This window comes from Myotis brandtii, unplaced genomic scaffold, assembly GCF_000412655.1.
Source record: "Myotis brandtii unplaced genomic scaffold, ASM41265v1 scaffold148, whole genome shotgun sequence".
In the NCBI taxonomy this organism is placed as follows: Eukaryota; Metazoa; Chordata; class Mammalia; order Chiroptera; family Vespertilionidae; genus Myotis; species Myotis brandtii.
In genome coordinates, this window is record NW_005355347.1 from 912,481 (window position 1) to 931,416 (window position 18,936).

General features: G+C 50.9%; 1 protein-coding gene across 1 annotated transcript in view; it reads right to left on the reverse strand.

Annotated features, from left to right (window-relative positions):
- Positions 1-18,936, reverse strand: part of ARHGAP22 (Rho GTPase activating protein 22) — a 162,638-nt gene that overhangs the window by 80,263 nt on the left and 63,439 nt on the right. Inside the window, exon 3 of the mRNA XM_005861317.2 lies at positions 5,415-5,502. Within this exon, the coding sequence (XP_005861379.1) occupies positions 5,415-5,502 (88 nt within the window). The remainder of the gene's footprint in view (positions 1-5,414; positions 5,503-18,936) is intronic.

The window sequence follows — 18,936 nt, forward strand, 5'->3', positions numbered from 1 at the left end:
GGCTAATGGAGGGAAAGGGGGACATCTGCAATACTTTTAATAACAAAAATAAAAAATTTAAAAAATTGTACACTTCATTTTTTTTCACATTCTTTTTTAAAAATTTATCTTTACTGTTGGAAGTATTATAGATGTCCCCTTTGCTTGTTTGCTTGTTTTTTCCCACTGACCCCCTCCACCTGGCACCTGCCCGTCCCAGGCCTTCACACTCTGTTGTCTGTGTCCATGGGCTGTGCATACACGCATATAAGTTAATAAAGATAAATTTTAAAAAAGTCACTCTACATGAAGATAGCGTCAGATTCCCCTGGTTAAGGGTTCAGTCCTAGAAGACTGTTCTGCACCCCCCGCCCCCTGCCAATCACAAGTCCAGGTTGTCACCTGTGCTTCTGACCAACTTGCTGTTGACCACAGCTTCCAAGGACCCCCTCAGATTGATCCATTTGCTAGAGTGGCTCACAGAACTCAGGGAATATTTCACCCTCTAGACTATGGGTTTATTATACGAGGATATACCTTGGAACAGCCAGATGGGAGAGGGCGTAGGCTAAGGCGTGTGGGAAGGGCCGCAGACTACCTGACTCTCTGAGCCGGCCACTCTCCCCACGACTTTTCCACCCAGGAGCTCCCGCAGCTTTTCCTCCGGATGTTTATGGGGCTTTGTGAGGTGAGGGACTGAAAGTTCCAACCCTCTCACCACAAGATTGGTTCCTCTGGCAACCAGCCCCATCCTCAGGTGCTTCCAAAGGTCACCTCATTCACAGGACAAAGGACACCTGATCACTCTATCAGGTAGGAATGCCCAGGCTTCCAGGAGCTCCGTCAGGAACCAGAATGGAGACCAAATACATATTTCTTCTTGTAAATCACAAAAGCACAGCAGGCAGCTGACTGCCCAGGCCAGAGATGAGGCCCAGGTGGGAATGTGACTCAGGTCCTGGAATCCCAGCTGCTGCCGGGGGCCTGCCCCAGAGCCAGCCGCAGGGTGTGGGGGGAGGGGGGGGTTTCTGCAGCAGGAGCTGGCTTAGGGACTGTGGGCGCCTCGAGAGAGTCAGAGGTAAGGCCTGGCAGGAATGGTTAGGGCCACAGGGCCGGCAGGAGGCAGGCCTGGTCTGGAATTGGTAGGTCTCTCCACTAGATGGCACTCACAACCTAACTTTCCCTCACATTTTTATTCTACCTGATGAAAAATTGCAATATTTTTATACGGTTGAAGAGCACAAATAGGACTATGACTTAAAATTCGTCTAGTTGATTTACGTGTTATCATACTTGGGTTTCTGTCACATTTTCAAGAGTTGTCAAGCTTCCCCGCCCTGGGTATCGGGTGCAAACGTGCCCCACTGACCTTCCCCAGCCAGATGAGTCCAGGGGAGGTGATGGAGTCTTCCTCCCTTAGGGCTCCCCCAACGCTGACTGTACCCTCCCTCACTGCCCACACCAGGCCACTTTCCCTGGGCAGCCTCCAGCTGCTGCGCCCCCTCCCCCCCAGGCCTTCAGGCCTGTGCAAAGGGGAAGAGGGCGGCAGTCCTGGAGCCTGTCAGAGCCTGGTGCCTAACTGCTGTGCTGGATACAAAGGGAGCTCTCCTTCCTACAACCGCATCCCGGCCTCCCAGGCCCAGGTGGCTGAGACGCTAACACCCGGGCCAGGTGCCTGTGTGGCGGGCAGCTCACAGGCGTGGCTTTGGAAGCCAGACGGCCTGGGTCCAAGCCCTGAACCTACCACCACCTGGCTCTGTGTCCTTTCGGACCTCCAGTGCCTTTTCCATGAAGTGCCACTGCCTGATGGGTGTTCTGAGCACTGCGGGAGGCAAAATGAAGGCCCGCAGAGCGGTCCCGTCCTAGTTCCTGGGACCTGGGACCGTTACCTTATGGTGGGGCCCCCAACCCCCCACCAGTCAGGAAATCCTTGTAAATAGCTCTGACCAGCTGAGGAGCAGGCACCGTGGAGACTTTCCCTGTCTGGTCCTTGGGCACATGCTCAGTGCCTTTCTGAACTTATGGCAGGGCTCTGTTGACTTCCACCTTTTCCTTCTCCAGGCTCAGGGCCCCTCGCCCAGCCCCTCTTCCCTGTGCCCAGCGCCCCCGCCCTGAGATGGCAGGTGTTAGTGTTGATCAAATAATTGATACCCCTCCCCTGGGAACTGACCTTTAGGCACTCAGACCACATTCCACTTACTAAGACCATTATCTCCCCCCCTCCCACCTTCCCAGGATCCAGACCCGCCCAGAGAATTCTCCGCCCAGAAAAAGCCAGCCTAGAGTCCTTTAAAACCTCTGACTCCCTGTCCCTGGGTGCTGGTGCCATTTGGGGGCTCAGCCCATCTGGTATCCAGATGACCTGATAGATTTATAATCCCTCACCACACTGGCCTCAAGCATCCCTCCTTCAGCAACCCTAACAGCAGGGCCCTGCCCACCTCACTGTCCTTTCTTCTCTGTCTTCTCTGCAGAAGCCTCCACTCACGGTCTACAGTCAACTGAGCCTTGTCCTCCACCTACCTGGGATCGCTCTGCCGCCACCTCCCTGGCACTGGCAGTGGGTGAAATGCCTAATGGAACCGGGCTGCGGGACCTCCATGCAGGGCCGCAGCAGGAGGCTCTCCCTGCCCTTCAGCTCCAGCTGGTGCCTCCTGGGGTCCCAGGATGGACAGAGCAGAGGCCAACGCTGCCTGCCCGGCTCACATTCTCTCCTGGGCTCCCAGCGGGCGGCTTGCTGCCGGCTGGCCTGAGCCTAGGCTGATCCACACTGTGCTGGTCACCTTGTTCGATGGTTGGGTGCCCAGGCTGCTCTGAGACCCCAGGGAGGCCTGGCATAGTCAGTTCACAGCCACCACTTCCCAGAGGAACGTCTCCCATGGACACACTGGTGGATGGGATTCCAGACGTCAGGCACACTGTTCCCATCCACGTGGGCCGTCTCCTCAAGCCCTGCCGCTCTCCCCGAAGGCCTTCTCTGTCCCTAGGGAGCCGGTCCTGCAGAGCGGCCTGATGTGCCAGCATCAGCTCCCCAGGGAGCAGCTCGCAGGCATGGCTGCTCTATACCCTGCCTCCTCACTCCCTGGGCGAGCGAGACATCTCTGAGGCCTGCTCCCCACCGTCTCCACAGTGCGGCTGGAACTGAGTCCTGGTGCCCTGCTCCCCACCGTCTCCACAGTGAGGCTGGAACTGAGTCCCAGTGCCCAGCAGCAGCCCACTCGCAGCACACCCTGACTGCTCCCTTCTCCATGCTCTGCGGGCGGTGCTGTTAGGGGCAGAAATAGAATATGGGACCAGCTATAATTGTAAGAAATATTGACCATGCCGTTAACCGGGATTGTTTTGCTCTGATTAAAGAAGGCATTTTCTAATCTGCTGGGAGTTGCAGGTGGGACCTGGGAGCTCACCTGGACGGTGCCCAGCTCCCCACCGTCTCCACAAGTGCCCGCTGGAACTGAGTCCCGGTGCCCAGCAGCAGCCCGCTCGCAGCACACCCTGACTGCTCCCTTCTCCATGCTCTGCGGGCGGTGCTGTTAGGGGCAGAAATAGAATATGGGACCAGCTATAATTGTAAGAATTATTGACCATGCTGTTAACCGGGATTGTTTTGTTCTGATTAAAGAAGGCACTTTCTAACCTGCTGGGAGTTGCACGTGGGATCTGGGAGCTCACCTGGAAATGCAGCCCATCCTCCCCATCCGGGAGCTGCCTAGTATCAGGGAAAGACTAACAACCTTGTTGCAGAAACCAGAGGGGCCAGCCCTTTGCAAACCCTCAGTCCCTTGCAAACCCCCAGCCGCATTGCCTGTAAACTGTAACCATTATACCCATTTTTCATACCCATTCTGATTCATTTTGCCTACTTCCCCATGTGATCTTTGTCCTTGTACCCCACATGAACAGCTGGCTTATAGAGGATGGAGAGCAGATGTTTGTGGATGACCTGCTGCTCTCGCATGCTGCCGGCAGGATTGTAATTAACGTTCATATGTGATTCAACCCTGTCTGATGAATTGGCTCAAGTATGACAGTAGTCCGGACTCTTTGGCTGTCCGGCTTCAGGGCCTCCTATAAAGGCTTTTGCCTACTTCCCCATGTGATCTTTGTCCTTGTCCCCACATGAGCAGCTGGCTTATAGAGGATGGAGAGCAGATGTTTGTAGATGACCTGCTGCTCTCCCATGCTGCCGGCAGGATTGAAATTAACACTCATATGTGATTCAACCCTGTCTGATGAATTGGCTCAAGTATGACAGTAGTCCGGACCCTTTGGCTGTCCGGCTTCAGTGCCTCCTATAAAGGGCTCAGATGCAGCTCAGGCTCTGCTTCCCAGGCCAGAGGGGTGTCAGGCGGAACGCCACACGCCTGCCTGCAGTGCCCGTCCCTCTGAGCAAATGCGTTCAAGCACCTACAGGCTCAATAACAGTCACGTTTCAAATCAGGGAGCTTAAAGAACGGTTTTGTGACTCTACTATGATAGCAATTCTTTGGTTAATTATTCCTTCACAATGATGGGGGACATAAGACATTTTTGGGGGGCTAGCAATCTGAATCTATGCCAGTAACCTGCCTTCCAATGCACACTCTTGCTAGCCGATAATTAACTCCATTTGTGAAAGGATGTAGGAGACTAGCAGCCTGACTCTGTACCTAGTTAATCAGTATCCCTAACGCACATTCCTGTTAGCCTGTAGTCACTGCCCCTTCCTTAATTATCTGGTCTTGCAAGACCTGTTTACCTAAGTACTACCATTTTACAGAGGCCACAAACCATGAACCATACACAACCCCTGGAAGGGGTTATCAGAGCTGGCGCCAGGCCAGGCCTTTAGGTGTGGTCTCATGGCTCCCATCCTAATACACGGGGCTTTTTGCAAAGCCCGCGAAAGGTCCGGAAGTCTGATCCATATTTGGGGGACAAAGAAACCAAAGGGTATAAAGAGAAAGCTTCCTCCATATTGGTTTGCTCAGGATTTGGAAACAGGCTCCCCTGAGTCACGTTACTAGCACATCTGGAAATAAGTGGAGTTTTCCTGTGTCTCTGAGCACTCCTGTGTGTGTGTTCCAGCTGCCTGGTAAATTCTGTAACAACCGTACCGCACGCAGTTCTGTTTGGAATTCATGCTGCAGCTTTGCTAATGCTCTGAACTGCTGCCTCCGCCTGTTTGCAGATCACCCGGACTTGGGGTTGGGACCTTCACCCTAAGATGCCCCAGTTGATTGGTTTCTTCCCTTGTGTTTACTGTGAATTTACAAATCTATCAAAAGCTAATTACCCACATGATTGGATTTTCTAATTTCCCCCAAATTCACCATATCCTCTAGATTTGACCCAAATTTCCGAGTTGTGAAAAGTGATGGAGTTTCATGAAGGAGCTCCGCCTTCCCAGGCTCAAGGCACAGCAACACCCGCATGGGGCCCCAGGGCCCGCCTACCTGGGCTGATCTCAAAGAGGTGCTTCCCCACATCCTCAGGGCCAGGAAGACGCTGGGCCACCTGCGTCCCTTGCAGAGAAATAAGTCCCTAGAGAGACAAACACAGACACAGGGGCATGAGCGGACTGGGAAGGACTTGTGTGCCAGGTCTGCGGGGGAGGGAGGGTGGGGCCCTGCGGGTAGGCCTGGGTGCCAGGCAGAGTGCAGGGCTCCTCAGAGTGTCAGGCTCCCCAGAGGCCCTGCACAGTCCCCAGTGGGGTGGGCAGCACACAGGGGCTCCGCCCACAGGCACCGCCAGCACTGCCCACAGCTGTTACTCCCCTGGTGAGGGAGGGAAACCCATGTCTGGAGGTGCGGGGGTGGGGTGGGGGGGCAGGCTCCCCTCAAGCAGAGGGCTCCCTGTTCCAATGTCCTTTTTCTGGTTGAAGAGGGTCAGGGAGAGAAAGGTTGGCACACAGAACTGGGCGACTTCGGGTAAAGGAGCAGCAGATCGGTGCAACTCTAGCCTGCCCCTCCTGGCCAGGGGTGACCATTTCACTGTGTAATGGACGTCGGCTGTGACACACAGGGACCCAGCACACCGGTGCCAAGTGCCTGGTATACCTGTGGTGTCAGTAAGTAGCTAAGCCAGGATTTGAACCCAGTTAGGCTATAGGGATGGAGTTGAAAATGGGTTTGCCATGGAGAGAACCAAAAATGTGTAGTCAAAGCCACACGCAGTCTGAGTTGGGCAAATGTGAGCATGAATGAAAGGAGAAAGCCCTCACAGAGATCAGTCACTAACAGAGAGGAGGGGAGAGGAGGGTAAAGGAGGCCCAGCCCACTTCTAAGCCTGAAATCTGGTAGCAAGGCTGAAAGGTGCCCGGAAAGAGCAGGGCGTCGGAATGGGTAGGCTGGGTTCGAGGCCCAACCTTGCACTTCCTGGCTGTGTAACCTGAAGCAGACCATGTAGCTTCTCTGAACCTCAGTTTCCACATCTCTGCTGTGGAACAGTAACTCCACTCCTCAGGGATGTTGAGACTTCAGATCAGATTCCTGTTCAGGAGTCCTGCTCAGATGAGGTGCTGCCTGTCATAACCACCTGGACTCCCCCTGTCTCCACCCACCAGGCCAGGCCTCCTCTGCCCCTTCTCTGTGTGAGTGACCCATCTCTGTTGAGGCCTTTCTTCATTTTGTTCATGCTCAGAATTTCCCAACTCAGACTTTGTGTGGCTTTTAAACATTTTTTTAATAAAATGTTTTATTTATTTATTTACTTTATTAGGGTGACATTGGTTAATAAAATTATATAAGTTTCAGGTGTACATTCTATAAGACGCCATTGTATATTGTATTATCTTTTCACCATGCCATGTGTGGCTTTGACTACACATTTTTGTTTGGTTCTCTCCACTCCCACTACCTAACTGCCTGGGTTCAAGTCCTGGCTCAGCTATTTGCCGGTTGTATGATCCCAAGCAAATGGCGTAACTTCTCTGAGCAACCTCCCAATTTCCTTCTTTGTGAAATAGGAATAAAAATAGTACTTTGTGGGCTCTTATGAGCATTAAATGAATTAGTGCCTGGGGAGTCCTGGGAGCAGTGCCTGGCACACTGTAAAAGCTGTGTGTTTGCTAACCAACCCCAGCTATTATTTTGTGTCAGGGCTCCATGCTGGGCAGGAAACAGCTTCCTGGTGTCTGCACTTGCCCAGGAGAATGGTGTGGCCACCTGCTTTCTCCACGTGGCCTCCAGCCCCGCTCCCGCTACACACGCTCACAGAGCACTCCTCTCCGCACCCCCAACTTTCCCAGGCAATCCCTGGCTTTAACCGGGTGACTGAAGCCTCCAAGCGGCTGCCATGTGGCTGCCGGAACCTTGCACCCCAAGGGCACAGGACATTCCTGTTCTCATTTAAGCAACATAAAGGTGAATGACATGAATACCCGTGGTTGCTTGTTTTAGAGAAAGTACAGCAATAAGCCAGAGAGCCAGCTAGTAACCACTGTATCTGAGTTAACAGTTACTTTCTTTCTAGGGATAGATCAGAACCGTGGCCTAGGATAGAACCATGCTCACTAGAGGGTGTGGGCGAGATTCATCCCTGGCTAATGGGATGGGTCTCCGGTGTTTGTGTTTTGGTGTCTCTGTATAATCCTGGGCACGATGCTTCTTTCCCTCTGTGTCTCAATATCTGTCATCCATAAAAGGGGAGTGACAATATTGATATTGACGACACTTTGTACTACAGCTAAATGAGAAAGCAGCCAGAGCTACTGTTTACGGAACTTGGACTATATTCCTGGCTCTTTGTCTAAATTCTTGAATTTAATCTTCCTATAGGTCCCATGGGGGTAGGTACTGAGGAGACAGAGGGAAGCTAGATAGACAGGGACTAGGACCATAGGGGTGGCGGGGGGGGGGGCGGGGATAAAACTGGGAACCCAAGTATGTGAAGTTACTAAGGCATCCCAACTGGATGTGGACAGAAGGGCACGTGCAAGAGGCAAACTTAAAAATACATGGATTGTTGCTAAGACAAGCAGCTTACAGAATAACCAATCACAAGGCAATAAGATGTATAAACCAATCCCAAGGATGTGGCTAAGGCAGAATTCTTCAAAAGACCAACCAGAAGCTAGCAAGACATGCATCTGCTCCTAGATTTAAAAACGCATGCTTCCTCTCTCCTCTCTCTCCCCTGCACGCTAGATGCTTGGGTTGATGGCCGGGGACATGCTCCCTGCGCCACATGGCCGTGTGGGACGCAGCACATGGACTAAAGGACTTTAACACCCACTGTCACATGGAGCAAAGCTCTGGACCCTGGCTGCTCCGGCACCTTCTCCAGGACTGGCTTCTCCCAATAAGCTTCGATCCCACTTCATTCTTCCACTTCGAGAAACAATGAACTCGGACTCAAACACCCCACATTTTGGTGTCAGTACTACTATCCCATGTGCCTGGATGAGCAGAAGAATGTGGATGTGGGAGAAGCAGCCTCGTGTCCCCCTGCCAGGAGGTGAGCTGGGGTGTGCACCAGCTGTGTGTGATGCTCCTCACACTCCTGACAGCTTTGTGTGCAAGAAGCCGCATGGAGAGCCAGGCTCACCTCTCTCTCAGGAACCCGCTGTGGCCCCCACCACTGCAAGGGGCCCTCGGAACTAGCTCTCAGAGCCACCCAGATCCCTCCTGCCTCTCATGGGTCAAGGGCATGGCTTTGGTCCCAGCCTCCTGCTGGGGTACAGGATCTATAAATATTTTAAAAGCATAGATTCTGATACAGGGTATGTTCATCTGAAATGAGCCTACTGGGCTGCAATCAAGAGCTGGCAGGGCTGTGTGCCTCCTAGAGGCTCAGGGGAGATATGGTTCCCTGCCTTTCCCAACTTCTGCAGACTTCCTGCATTCTTTGGCTCCTGGCCACATCCTCCATCTTCAACGCCAGCAGCGTTGCATTTGAAATTTCTCTCTGACTCTGACTTTTTCTCCTGCCCCTCTTTTCCACTATTTAGCACCTTGTGATCACACTGGGCCCACCTGGGTAATCCAGGATATTTCTTTATGATAAGTTCAGCTGATTAAGCACCTTCCCATCTGCAACCTTCATCCCTTCTTGAATAGCAGCGTTCACAGGTTCCCAGGACATGGGCATCTGTGGGGACCATTATTCTGCCTATCACAGTATAACTGGAACAATTTGGGCATGTGAATCTACTTCCTCCAATGTATATTTTATGAAATACAAGTACAAACCAAGTATTTTTGATGAAAATTTTTTTCCTTCATTGATTAAGGTATTATAAATGTGTCCTTATCCCCCTACTGTCCGCCCCCCATTCCCCCAGTCCTGCCCTCACCCTCACCCCCTGTTGTCTGTGTCCATCGCTTATGCTTATATGCATGCATACAAGTCCTTTGGTTGATCTCTTCCCCTTACCCCCACCCCTACCTTCCCTCTGAGGTTTGAGCATCTGATCGATGCTTCTCTGTCTCTAGATTTGTTTTGATGAAAATTTAATGTCCAAATTGAGATATGCTGTAGTGGATTCCAAAGACTAAATATTTTTAAAGATGTATCTCAATAATTTTATATTGCTTACATATTGAAATGGCAATATTTGGATATGTTGGGTTAAGTAAAATGTATTATTAAAATAAAAGACAGAAAACCCAATAGAAAAATGGATTAAAAAGTATGAATAAGAAATAAACAGAAGAAATACAAATGGTCAATAAGCCTGTCATAGGATTCTTAATTTAAAAGGGCCGCTAATATATAACATTGGCAGAGAAAGCAGAGATGAGCATTCTCAGAAGCTTTTGATGGGATGGCAGTTGCAAGCTTCCATCCACCCTCCTGGGTGGCACTTTCCCATCTGCACAACAGAAGTGAATTGCATCTGCCCTTGGGAGCTCTCCGCGAGGCTCAAAGGAAACCATGCCGTGTATTGAACAAGTATCTACTGAGCTTCTCCTACATGTCAGGCCTGAGGACACAGAGGCAAACAGACAGATGAAATCCTGACCCAATGACCTCACATTCTACAGTGAGCTCCTTGCCAACCATCAGGCACTTTACAAAAACAATGAAATATTTTCCCCTGAGGATCCAACACAAGGCTGAGTCCGTGTTCATTCATTCATTCATTCATTCATTCATTCATGTAGCATCACATATGTGTCAGGCCCTGCCAGGAAGTGGGAAAAGAGAAATGATAAGACAGACAGGGGCCCACCTGAATGAAGCTTACTGTTTAGAATGGAGAACAGACATTAAACTAAGTGTTAGAAAATAATAGTGGCAATATCTACAGAAGCAATAATAATTTATAATGAATGATGACTTTTTGGCTGGTTTCTGTGACAGTTTACAACTTAGAATTTGCTAAGTCAGTTCCAGCTGAGTGGAATGTATGAGGTCTAGATGTCAAAGGGCATCTGAGGGGCAGGGTGGACCCTGACCCCTGGCAGCATTCAACTCTGCCCCAGATAGTGCCCCCACGGGGCCGTGGCGGGCAGAGTCTCACACAGCCCACAGCTGCCTCTGAGGTGGGCGTGAAGCAGCAGAGCCAGGGTCTGCTTGCTGGCAGTCCCACCACTTATTTCAGATTCCAGCGCTATGGTAGCCGACCCATTACCCTAGGCCTGATTCCAGCCCCCAGTTCCCTCTTCTGAATAGTGGAGACGTCCAGGCAGCCTCCTCAGGGCCCAGGACCCACGGAGCACTCAGGACAGCACGTGTGGTAAACGCAGCCCCAGGGAAGGGCCTGGCCGCTCGCGCACATTCTGCATGACCTTTGGCTCCAGGGTCAGACAGCTTCTCCTGTTTGTGATTGTCCAGTTTAATGTTCCCTCCTAGAGGTGCATCTGCTTCCCCATCCATCTTGTCTTTCCTCCTCCCAATCCCAAGCTTTTAGTCTAAATTAAATCAAACTTTAAATCAATCTCCCTTCCCATGGCTGCGCTGACCATCACTATTCTCCCGGAAAAATCAGAACAGAGCCCCACCCGCTCTCCTGGTGCGTCTAACCACCCCTGCTGCCCTCGCTGCAGCCTGTGATGGAAGACTCGGCTCCTGCAGGTCGCAGCTGTCACCTCCCAGGCTTTTCTCTCCTGCTGCCCCCGAGGCTCCCGCCCTGCCTCCAGCAGGCGCTGGTGTCCGGGCCACAGCCCCGCCTGAACGGTCTTCCTTCCTCCAGCCGGGCCCTCTCCACGCCTCCCCTGCTGCTGGGCATGACTCCCATGTTGGCGCCATCAGTTCCCAGCACCTGGGCGCCCTGCCCGTGAAGGTGGCCGTGCTCTGAGGCTCCTGCCCCAGCCCCTGGCTCGTACCTGAAGAACTCTCTAGGGCTGTGTACCTGTTGCATTCCCTTTTTTGGTTTTAGGTTTTCTTTTCTTATTTAAATGAGAACTATTTTAAAATATGGACTTCAATGAATATAGTCTTGGTGTGAGAATAACATAATACAGACACAGCTCAGGTTTTGACCTCCTCACTCTCCTTGGCCTCCCCTCAGCCCTCCCTAAGGCTTTGGTTTGTCGTAGGAGAACTCTGGAAATTCAAAAAAATGAATGGTTTCCTTTTATTTCACTTTTGTAGTTTAAGTTATATCCCAAACGCAGGCTGAGGACTGAAAAGGCTGCCAGAGGCCTGCTCTAGGCAGCAGCTCCTCCCCCACCACTTTCAGCTTTTAGGTGCTGTTTTCCTCCTTTTCTTATGCTTATTTCTAAACTAGAGGCCAGCACGAATTCCTGAATTCCTGCATTGGTGGGGTTTCTCTTGAGGGAGGGGCTACTGGCAGGAGGGGTGTGTGTGTGTGTGCACACACACACATGCGCGCGTGTGCACGTGAGAGTCTATGTGTAGAGAGAGAGAGAAGGCGCGAGAGAGAAACACATACACACAGAGAATGAGAACTGGAAGGAGACACACTTAACTAGAGAAATAGAGATAGTAGAGATAGGAAGAGAGGAGAGAGATAGAGACAGAGAGAGACAGAGACAGAAGGAGATGCTCTGTTGGAAGAGGAATGAGTCTTTCAACTCTTAGCTCTCCAGGCCATTTGTCCCTTGCAGGGCCAGGTCACATGTACAGGGACTTGCTACCTACCCAGATTGTCTGACACTGGAATCTGCTTCTCTACTCCTCTACTTCTAACCACCTTAACATACTGACTATCCTGGAGTGACCTTAGGTAGGAAGGAGAACTTTCTGACTGTGCAAAGTAAGATGAAGACAGGGGCAAGGGATGCAGCCAAGTTTACAGGTGGCTGCAGGATGTTGGTGACTCTGTTTCTTAGTGAAACAAGAGGTGAGGTCACTGCCTATGGAGTGTGTAGGTCATTAAGGAGGGAGGAGAAGGGTGAAGACTTGGACAAGGTCTCAGAGGGTCTGGCAACAAGAGGCAACCAGGCAAACACCGGAGGCCTGTGGGGCAACAATGGGGCCCAGGTGATGACGGTGAATTTATGGCAGGGCTACCCATGTAGCTGGACGCTCTGGTCAACCGGTCGACTGGTCATTCGGTTGCTTAGGCTTTTATATATATAGATGATATACTTGCACTACTGTGTCTTGATTTAAAATTTCAGGCATTATCTATGGAACTCCCAGAAGGGAAGGTTGAGAATCTGTTTTGTTTACCCCTGTCCTGCCGCTGCCCCAACCCCCGCCCTGACTTCCTGAACCTCTGGGAGTTGGTGACCCTGGTCCCTCCTTTGCCATCCCAGCGGGAGCTTAACCTATGGAAGCCAATTGCCCAGGCTTCCTCTCTTCCCTCTGTCTGGGACTCCCTCTGTTCACACATTGGGTTCTCCTCCTTTCCTCTCTTACTTTCTGTCTGGGAGGTCGTATCAAGCTTTTCACCCAACCCCTTGAGTTTTTGTGTCTGATTAGGCATCTGTTAGGTCTGATCAAAGAATTGACTCAACACTCCTTCCCTGGGAACAGACCTTTAGGCCACTTCATAATGGACATTCCACTTGCTTAGTCCACATCCCATTTGCTAAGACCATTCTCTCTCCCCTCCGGAGTTTCCCGGAATCCAGACCTGCACAGAGAAGTCTCCGCCCAGAAAAAGCCCACCCAGAGTCCTTTCAAAACCTGACTCTCCGTCTTTGGGGGCTGGTGCCACTTTGGGGCTCAGCCCATCTGGTATCCAGATGACCTATAAATTCATAATTCTTCACCCCTTTTGGCCTCGTGCGTTCCTCCTTCGGCGACCCTAACAGTGTCTCATTTCTGAGGGGGCTGGGAGCCTTGTTTTCTGAGTGTCCATTTTCATAGTCTCTCCATGGAGATGTCAAAGTTGGCTTTCTCGCTTGCATAGTTTCCGCTGCCTCCAACTTGCTTTCTCTCTCTCCTGCGTTTGTGTCATCCTTCTCTGAGATTCATTTCTTAAATGTCTAGTGACCTGGAGCTGCTCCAGGGAGGGGCTCTCCAGCCGCTGAGTGCACGCTGTGTGCCCAGAGGTGGGCACACGCAGGCCTGGCTGTTCCACTGGGGACCCTGCTGCCCGTGTAGTTTGTTTTTCCTTGGCCTGTTAGATTCTCTAGTGAAAATTCTTTATTTCCTTCCTGAGGGTTGTTCCAGACGCTGGGGCCTGGAGCAAACGGGGATGGAGCCAGAGAACAACCCCAGTGTCAAACCTGGGGGTGTCGGCGGGGGGTGGGGCGGTCACAGCTTTGTATTAGGTTGTTCAGGACATCTGGGATTAAATTGCTTTTTAAAAAAAATTATCTTTATTGTAGAAACTATTACAGATGTCCCTGCCTTTTTTCCCCATTGACCCTCTCCACCCTGCACTCACCCCTCTCAAGCCTTCACCACACTATTGTCTGTGTCCATGGGCTATGCATATATGCATATGTAATTCCCTCCTTAATCCCTCTCCACCTGACCTCCATCCCCGCCTTCCCTCTGAGATTCATCCATCTGTTCCATGTTTCTATGTCTCTGACTCTATTTTGTTTGTCAGTTTATTTTGTTCATTAGATTCCACATGTGAGTGCGATCATGTGATACTTGTCTTTCTCTGACGGGCTTGCTTGTTTCACTCAACATAACACTCTCCAGGTCCCTCCATGCTTCTCAAAGGGAAGAGATCCTTCTTCTTTATATCTGCATAGTATTCCATGGTGTAAACGTACCACAGCTTTTTTATCCACTCATCTACTGCTGGACACTTGGGCTGTTTCCAGATCTTAGCTATTGTAAATTGTGCTGCTATGAACATAGGGGTGCATATATCCTTTCTGATTGGTGTTTTGGGGGAGGATGTATTCCTAGAAGTGGGATCATTGGGTCAAATGGCAGTTCCATATTTAATTTCTTGAGGAAACTCCACACTGTTTTCCACAGTGGAGTGGTAACAGTGTGGTTTCCTCGAATTGTTTTTAAACTGACTTCCAACCAGTTCTTCTGTTTGTAGGTCCTCCTTTGCCCTCATTTCCAGAGATGCCTGGTCCTGCCATGGCCGAGTCTTTGCTGGGAGTGCTGTTCGCAGAGCAGACAGGTGGGTGCTCTCAGTGCTGGCTGGGAACTTCTGTGGGGTCTGCGGATCAGTGACCTCTGCGCACCTGTTCCCAGCTCCCCGCTGCTCAGCGTTGCCCTCCCGTCCCTCCCACCAGGGGTGCTGCCGGCAAGCATGCACTCTTCCCTGGAGGTTCAGGGTTTAAGCCTGTCATTCTCCACCAGAAGTTTGAATTTAAGTTTTGATTTTCTTATAAACGAAGGAAGCTCTGACAGTGTGTGTCCTGCTTCACCTGAATAGATTTCTCCCTCTCTCTGGCACACACACCCTCACTCACTACCATTTTGTTCTTAATTTCTAAGCTTTTCTTTCTTTTGCACTATTGCCCTATTGTCAGTGAATGTGTCTCCATGATTTCATTTTTTTAAAAAAAAATATTTTGAAAAAGATGGAGAACTTTGGCTATTGTTTTTCTTTGTTTGTAAATCCTTTAAAGCTATGTATTAAGAGCATACAAGTTCACAGCTGCTCTATTTTCTTGGTAGGTTGTTACTTAGCTTATTTTGAAATATTTCTCATGGTTCCCTTTTGTTCTTATCACTTTGAACTCTATTTTTATTTGATTTTGAAGTTGCTAAATCTACTTTCTTTTTGCTCTAATTTCTGGCTTATCTTTTCCCCATTGTTTTGTTTTTAAACCTTTTTGTTTATTGCTCTCTCCTTTTTTTAAAAAAAGTATTGATTTTTAGAGAGAAAGGAAGGGAGAGAAGGAAGGTGAGAGAAAGAGGGAGAGAGAGAGAACTCCACTTGTTGTTCAACTTATTTATGTATCCACTAGAGGCCTGGTGCACAAAATTCATGCATGCGGGGCGGGGAGGGTCCCTCAGCCCGGCCTGCACCCTCTAAAAAAATTATTGATTTTTAGAGAAAAAGGAAGGGAGAGAAGGAAGGAAGGTGTGAGAGAGAGCGCTCCACTTGTTGTTCAACTTATTTATAGTATTCACTAGAGGCCCGGTGCATGAAATTTGTGCACTCCGGGGGGAGGGGGAAGAGTCCCTCCACCCAGCCTGCACCCTCTTGCAGTCTGGGAGCCCTCACGGAGAGCAGGCCTAAGCTGTCAGTCGGACATCCTTAGCACTGCTGGAGAGGTGGGAGAGGCACCCGGCACCACCACTGTGCTTGCCAGCCATGAGCCCAGCTCAGGGCTTCTGGCTGAGCAGCACTCCACACTGACCACCAGGGGGCAGCTCCAGCATTGAGCATCTGCCCCCTGGTGGTCAGTGCACATCATAGTGAACAGTTATTCCACCGTTCGGTAGATTTGCATATTAACCTTTTATTATATAGGATTGGTTGATTCTTGCATGTGCCCTGACTGGAGATTGAACCTGCAACCTTGGTGTATCGGGACAACACTGTAACCAACTGAGCTACCTACCAGCCAGGGCTTGCTCTCTCCTTTTTAAAGCCAATTTTCCACTTTCAATCTTTTAAGAAACAGATGACTCTGACCTAGTCACATTTATTATGAAAACTGAAAAGTTTGTACCTAGTCCTTGCTATCTGATTTACTTATTTTTCATGTTCTATTTACCTTTCTCTCTTTTTATTTTCCTTTCCTCTATTTCTGCCCATTGTTGAACTGGTCACATTTAATTTGTTACATTTTTTCCACCTTATGTTTTGGAAGTTATACTTCCCATTTCTATTCTATTCCGTTTCTATTTGAAGCTGAGAAAGCCACATGCAGAGAGCTAGGGTACCTGGACGCACCTGTGAGTCCGCATCAGTGGAAGCGGACCCGGCCGATGAACCAGACTGTGGCCAGCGTTTTCATGGCCCAGAGACATTCCAAGCAGAAGCTAAAACCACTGAGATGAAAAAGTCTGGAATCTCTGTGATCGACGGTGAGTCTGTCTGTGGAAACTGCCAGGGACACGTACTGGGAAGAGCTGGAGGGACAGGGCATGCTTGCAGGCTCTGCTTTAAAGCACCTTTGCCGCATCCTCCCTCTGAGCATGTGCGAGCCCCGTCCTCTCCTCCCATCTATGTACCCTGTGCCCACTGACCCTCCGGGGATGGGGAGGGGGAAGGCACAGGCTGAGAGAGAGCAGGAGTGTGCACCAAGAGTGATCCTCATGGAGTGGCATGTGCTCTGGGCAGCGTCCAGCGTATTTGGGCAATTATGTCTGCCCAACAGATGACAGCCGTCTGCCGGAGGGCTCACTGCCTGGGCTCTCTGTCCCTGTAAACAGTGAACAGGACGCACTGTTCCAGGAACCAGATATGGAGAATTAGCCCAGTACATGTAGCTTATGCAATTACATGGAAATCTGTGGGCTACTTTGCCAGCAGGCAGGCGAGTGTGCGGTCCTACTGTCTGAGCTAAATGAGTCATGTCTGCCGGGAGAGAGCCGCTCAGAGCTGCACGAGGGTGCGGGGCAGCCGGTGGCGGGTCCTGTGCAGGCTGGGTGGGCTCAGTGTGCCCAGCACCACGGGCAATTCTCAGGCGATGGCACCGTGAGCAGGCTGGGAGAGGGGCAGAGAGGAGGGTCACAATTGCCCCGCAGAGGGAGGCCCAGGCTACCCTGTCAGTGGTGCTGTGGTGGGTGGGCGGGGCCTCCCTCTGCAGGGTGATTGATCTGGGGGCCCTGTGATGGATCACCCCGCAGAGGGAGGCCAAGGCCAGCCAAGTGATCACACCCCACGCCTGTCGCCTGCAGAGGGAGGCGACCCGTGGCAGGGGAGGGGGAATAGCTCCACACAGTTGGCAAGCAGTGGCAGTGGCGGGGGCGGGGCCAGCTGCCGGTAGCTGTGAGAAGGAAAGCCCCGATAGGCCCTGATTCTGGCCAGGCCTAGGGACCCTACCCGAGGGGTCCAGGATTGCAAGAGGGTACAGGCTGGGCTGAGGGACACCCCCCTCCGTGCATGAATTTTGTGCATCATGCCTCTAGTGTTTACAGTATAATCCTTAGTGATCTCTGTGACACTGGTAATGATGTCTCCACTTTAGCAATAATAAAACCAAAGTAAAAAGAAATTAAGTGATTTGTCCCAAGTCATACAAATTCAGATCTCTCTGACTTTTTAAAAAAAAATATATTTTTTTATTGATTTCAGAGAGGAAGGGAGAGAGAGAGAGATAGAAACATCAATGATGAGAGAGTCATTGACTGGCTGCCTCCTGCACACCCCCTACTGGGGGATTGAGTCTGCATGTGCCCTTGACAGGAATCAAACCTGGGACCCTTCAGTCTGCAGGCCAAAGCTCTATCCACTGAGCCAAACCAGCCAGGCCTCTCTGACTATAAAGTCCTATTCGTTCTATCAGCCTCTCTGGGACTTGTTTTCATTCCCTACTGAACAAAGAGGCTACACAGGACCAGGGTTCCCTAAACTTAGTTCAGATCTGCCTTCATGATTTTTGTCATACCCACCTCTTATCTCTACTATAATTTTTGTAAAAATTTTCCTTAAGCTATCTCACTTTTTATTGTGACAAAGCACACATGACATAATTTACCATTTTAACCATGTTAAGTGTATAGTTCAGCGCATTAACTATATTCACATTGATGTGCAACACATTTTAATTTTCAGTTGGATATATTAAAAAAGACAAGCATGCTGTCACTCTCATGAATGGAAACCAGCATTCCTTTCCATAAACAGAAGTTAACCATTAGAATACACAGTGAAGACAGCAAAGATTAACAAAGATTAAGGAGCAGCTAGTCACTGCACCGGAGGCTCTGAGACAGGCCTGCTGCCCCACCCCCAACTTTTCAAGGGAGAACCTCGAGGGTTGGGGACGTGTTAAAGGCCTGCTAGCCCAAGTCACACTTCCCCGCTGGCTGTTGTACTGGAGAGGGTGAAGGAGGCTGCGCCCAGGTGCCTCCTCCCACCCTGCCCATCACTGAGCACCCCCTGCCTCCCAGACCCACCCACACAGTGCGAGCTGCTGAGGCCTGCAGGCTCCCACCACCAAGGTTCTGACTCTCAGTCCCATATAGGATCTCCCTTTCCTTTCCAGCCTGGAGCCCTGACTAGGGGCATCCTTTGGGATGAGTCCCTTACATTCTCTTCCCCATTCACCCCAGAGAAATCAGGGTCTCCCCAGATGTCCATTCTCTCTCTGGGTCCCATAATGAGGACTAGATGGTGAGCCCTGGAGGCCTGGCGGCCTTGGATGGCAGCTCTTCACTGTGACCTGCGTGTGATCCAACAACTGGGCTGCCCGGCGGGAGAGCGAAGAGTTGCTCTGAGGAGTGAATGAGCGCCACTGGGGAAAGGCACTGCTGGCCCGGGTGGGTCTTACGGTTCTGGCGGAAAACACAAGTGCCACTGCCTGGCAGGGGCATGAACAGAGGCTTTCCCGGAGCTGCCTCTCAGGTGGAGGGCAGGTTGGGGTGGGTGCCCATTTCCCTGGACATCACAAGTGGTAAAATGTGGGCGCCTGTGTCTTCTTGGAAACACAAAGTCAAGAAGAGCAGACAGGACTTGCTCCTGCAGCTGTGCACGCTGCTGTCAGCAAGGGCAGGACACTGAAGCTGGCGGTCTCAGTGAAA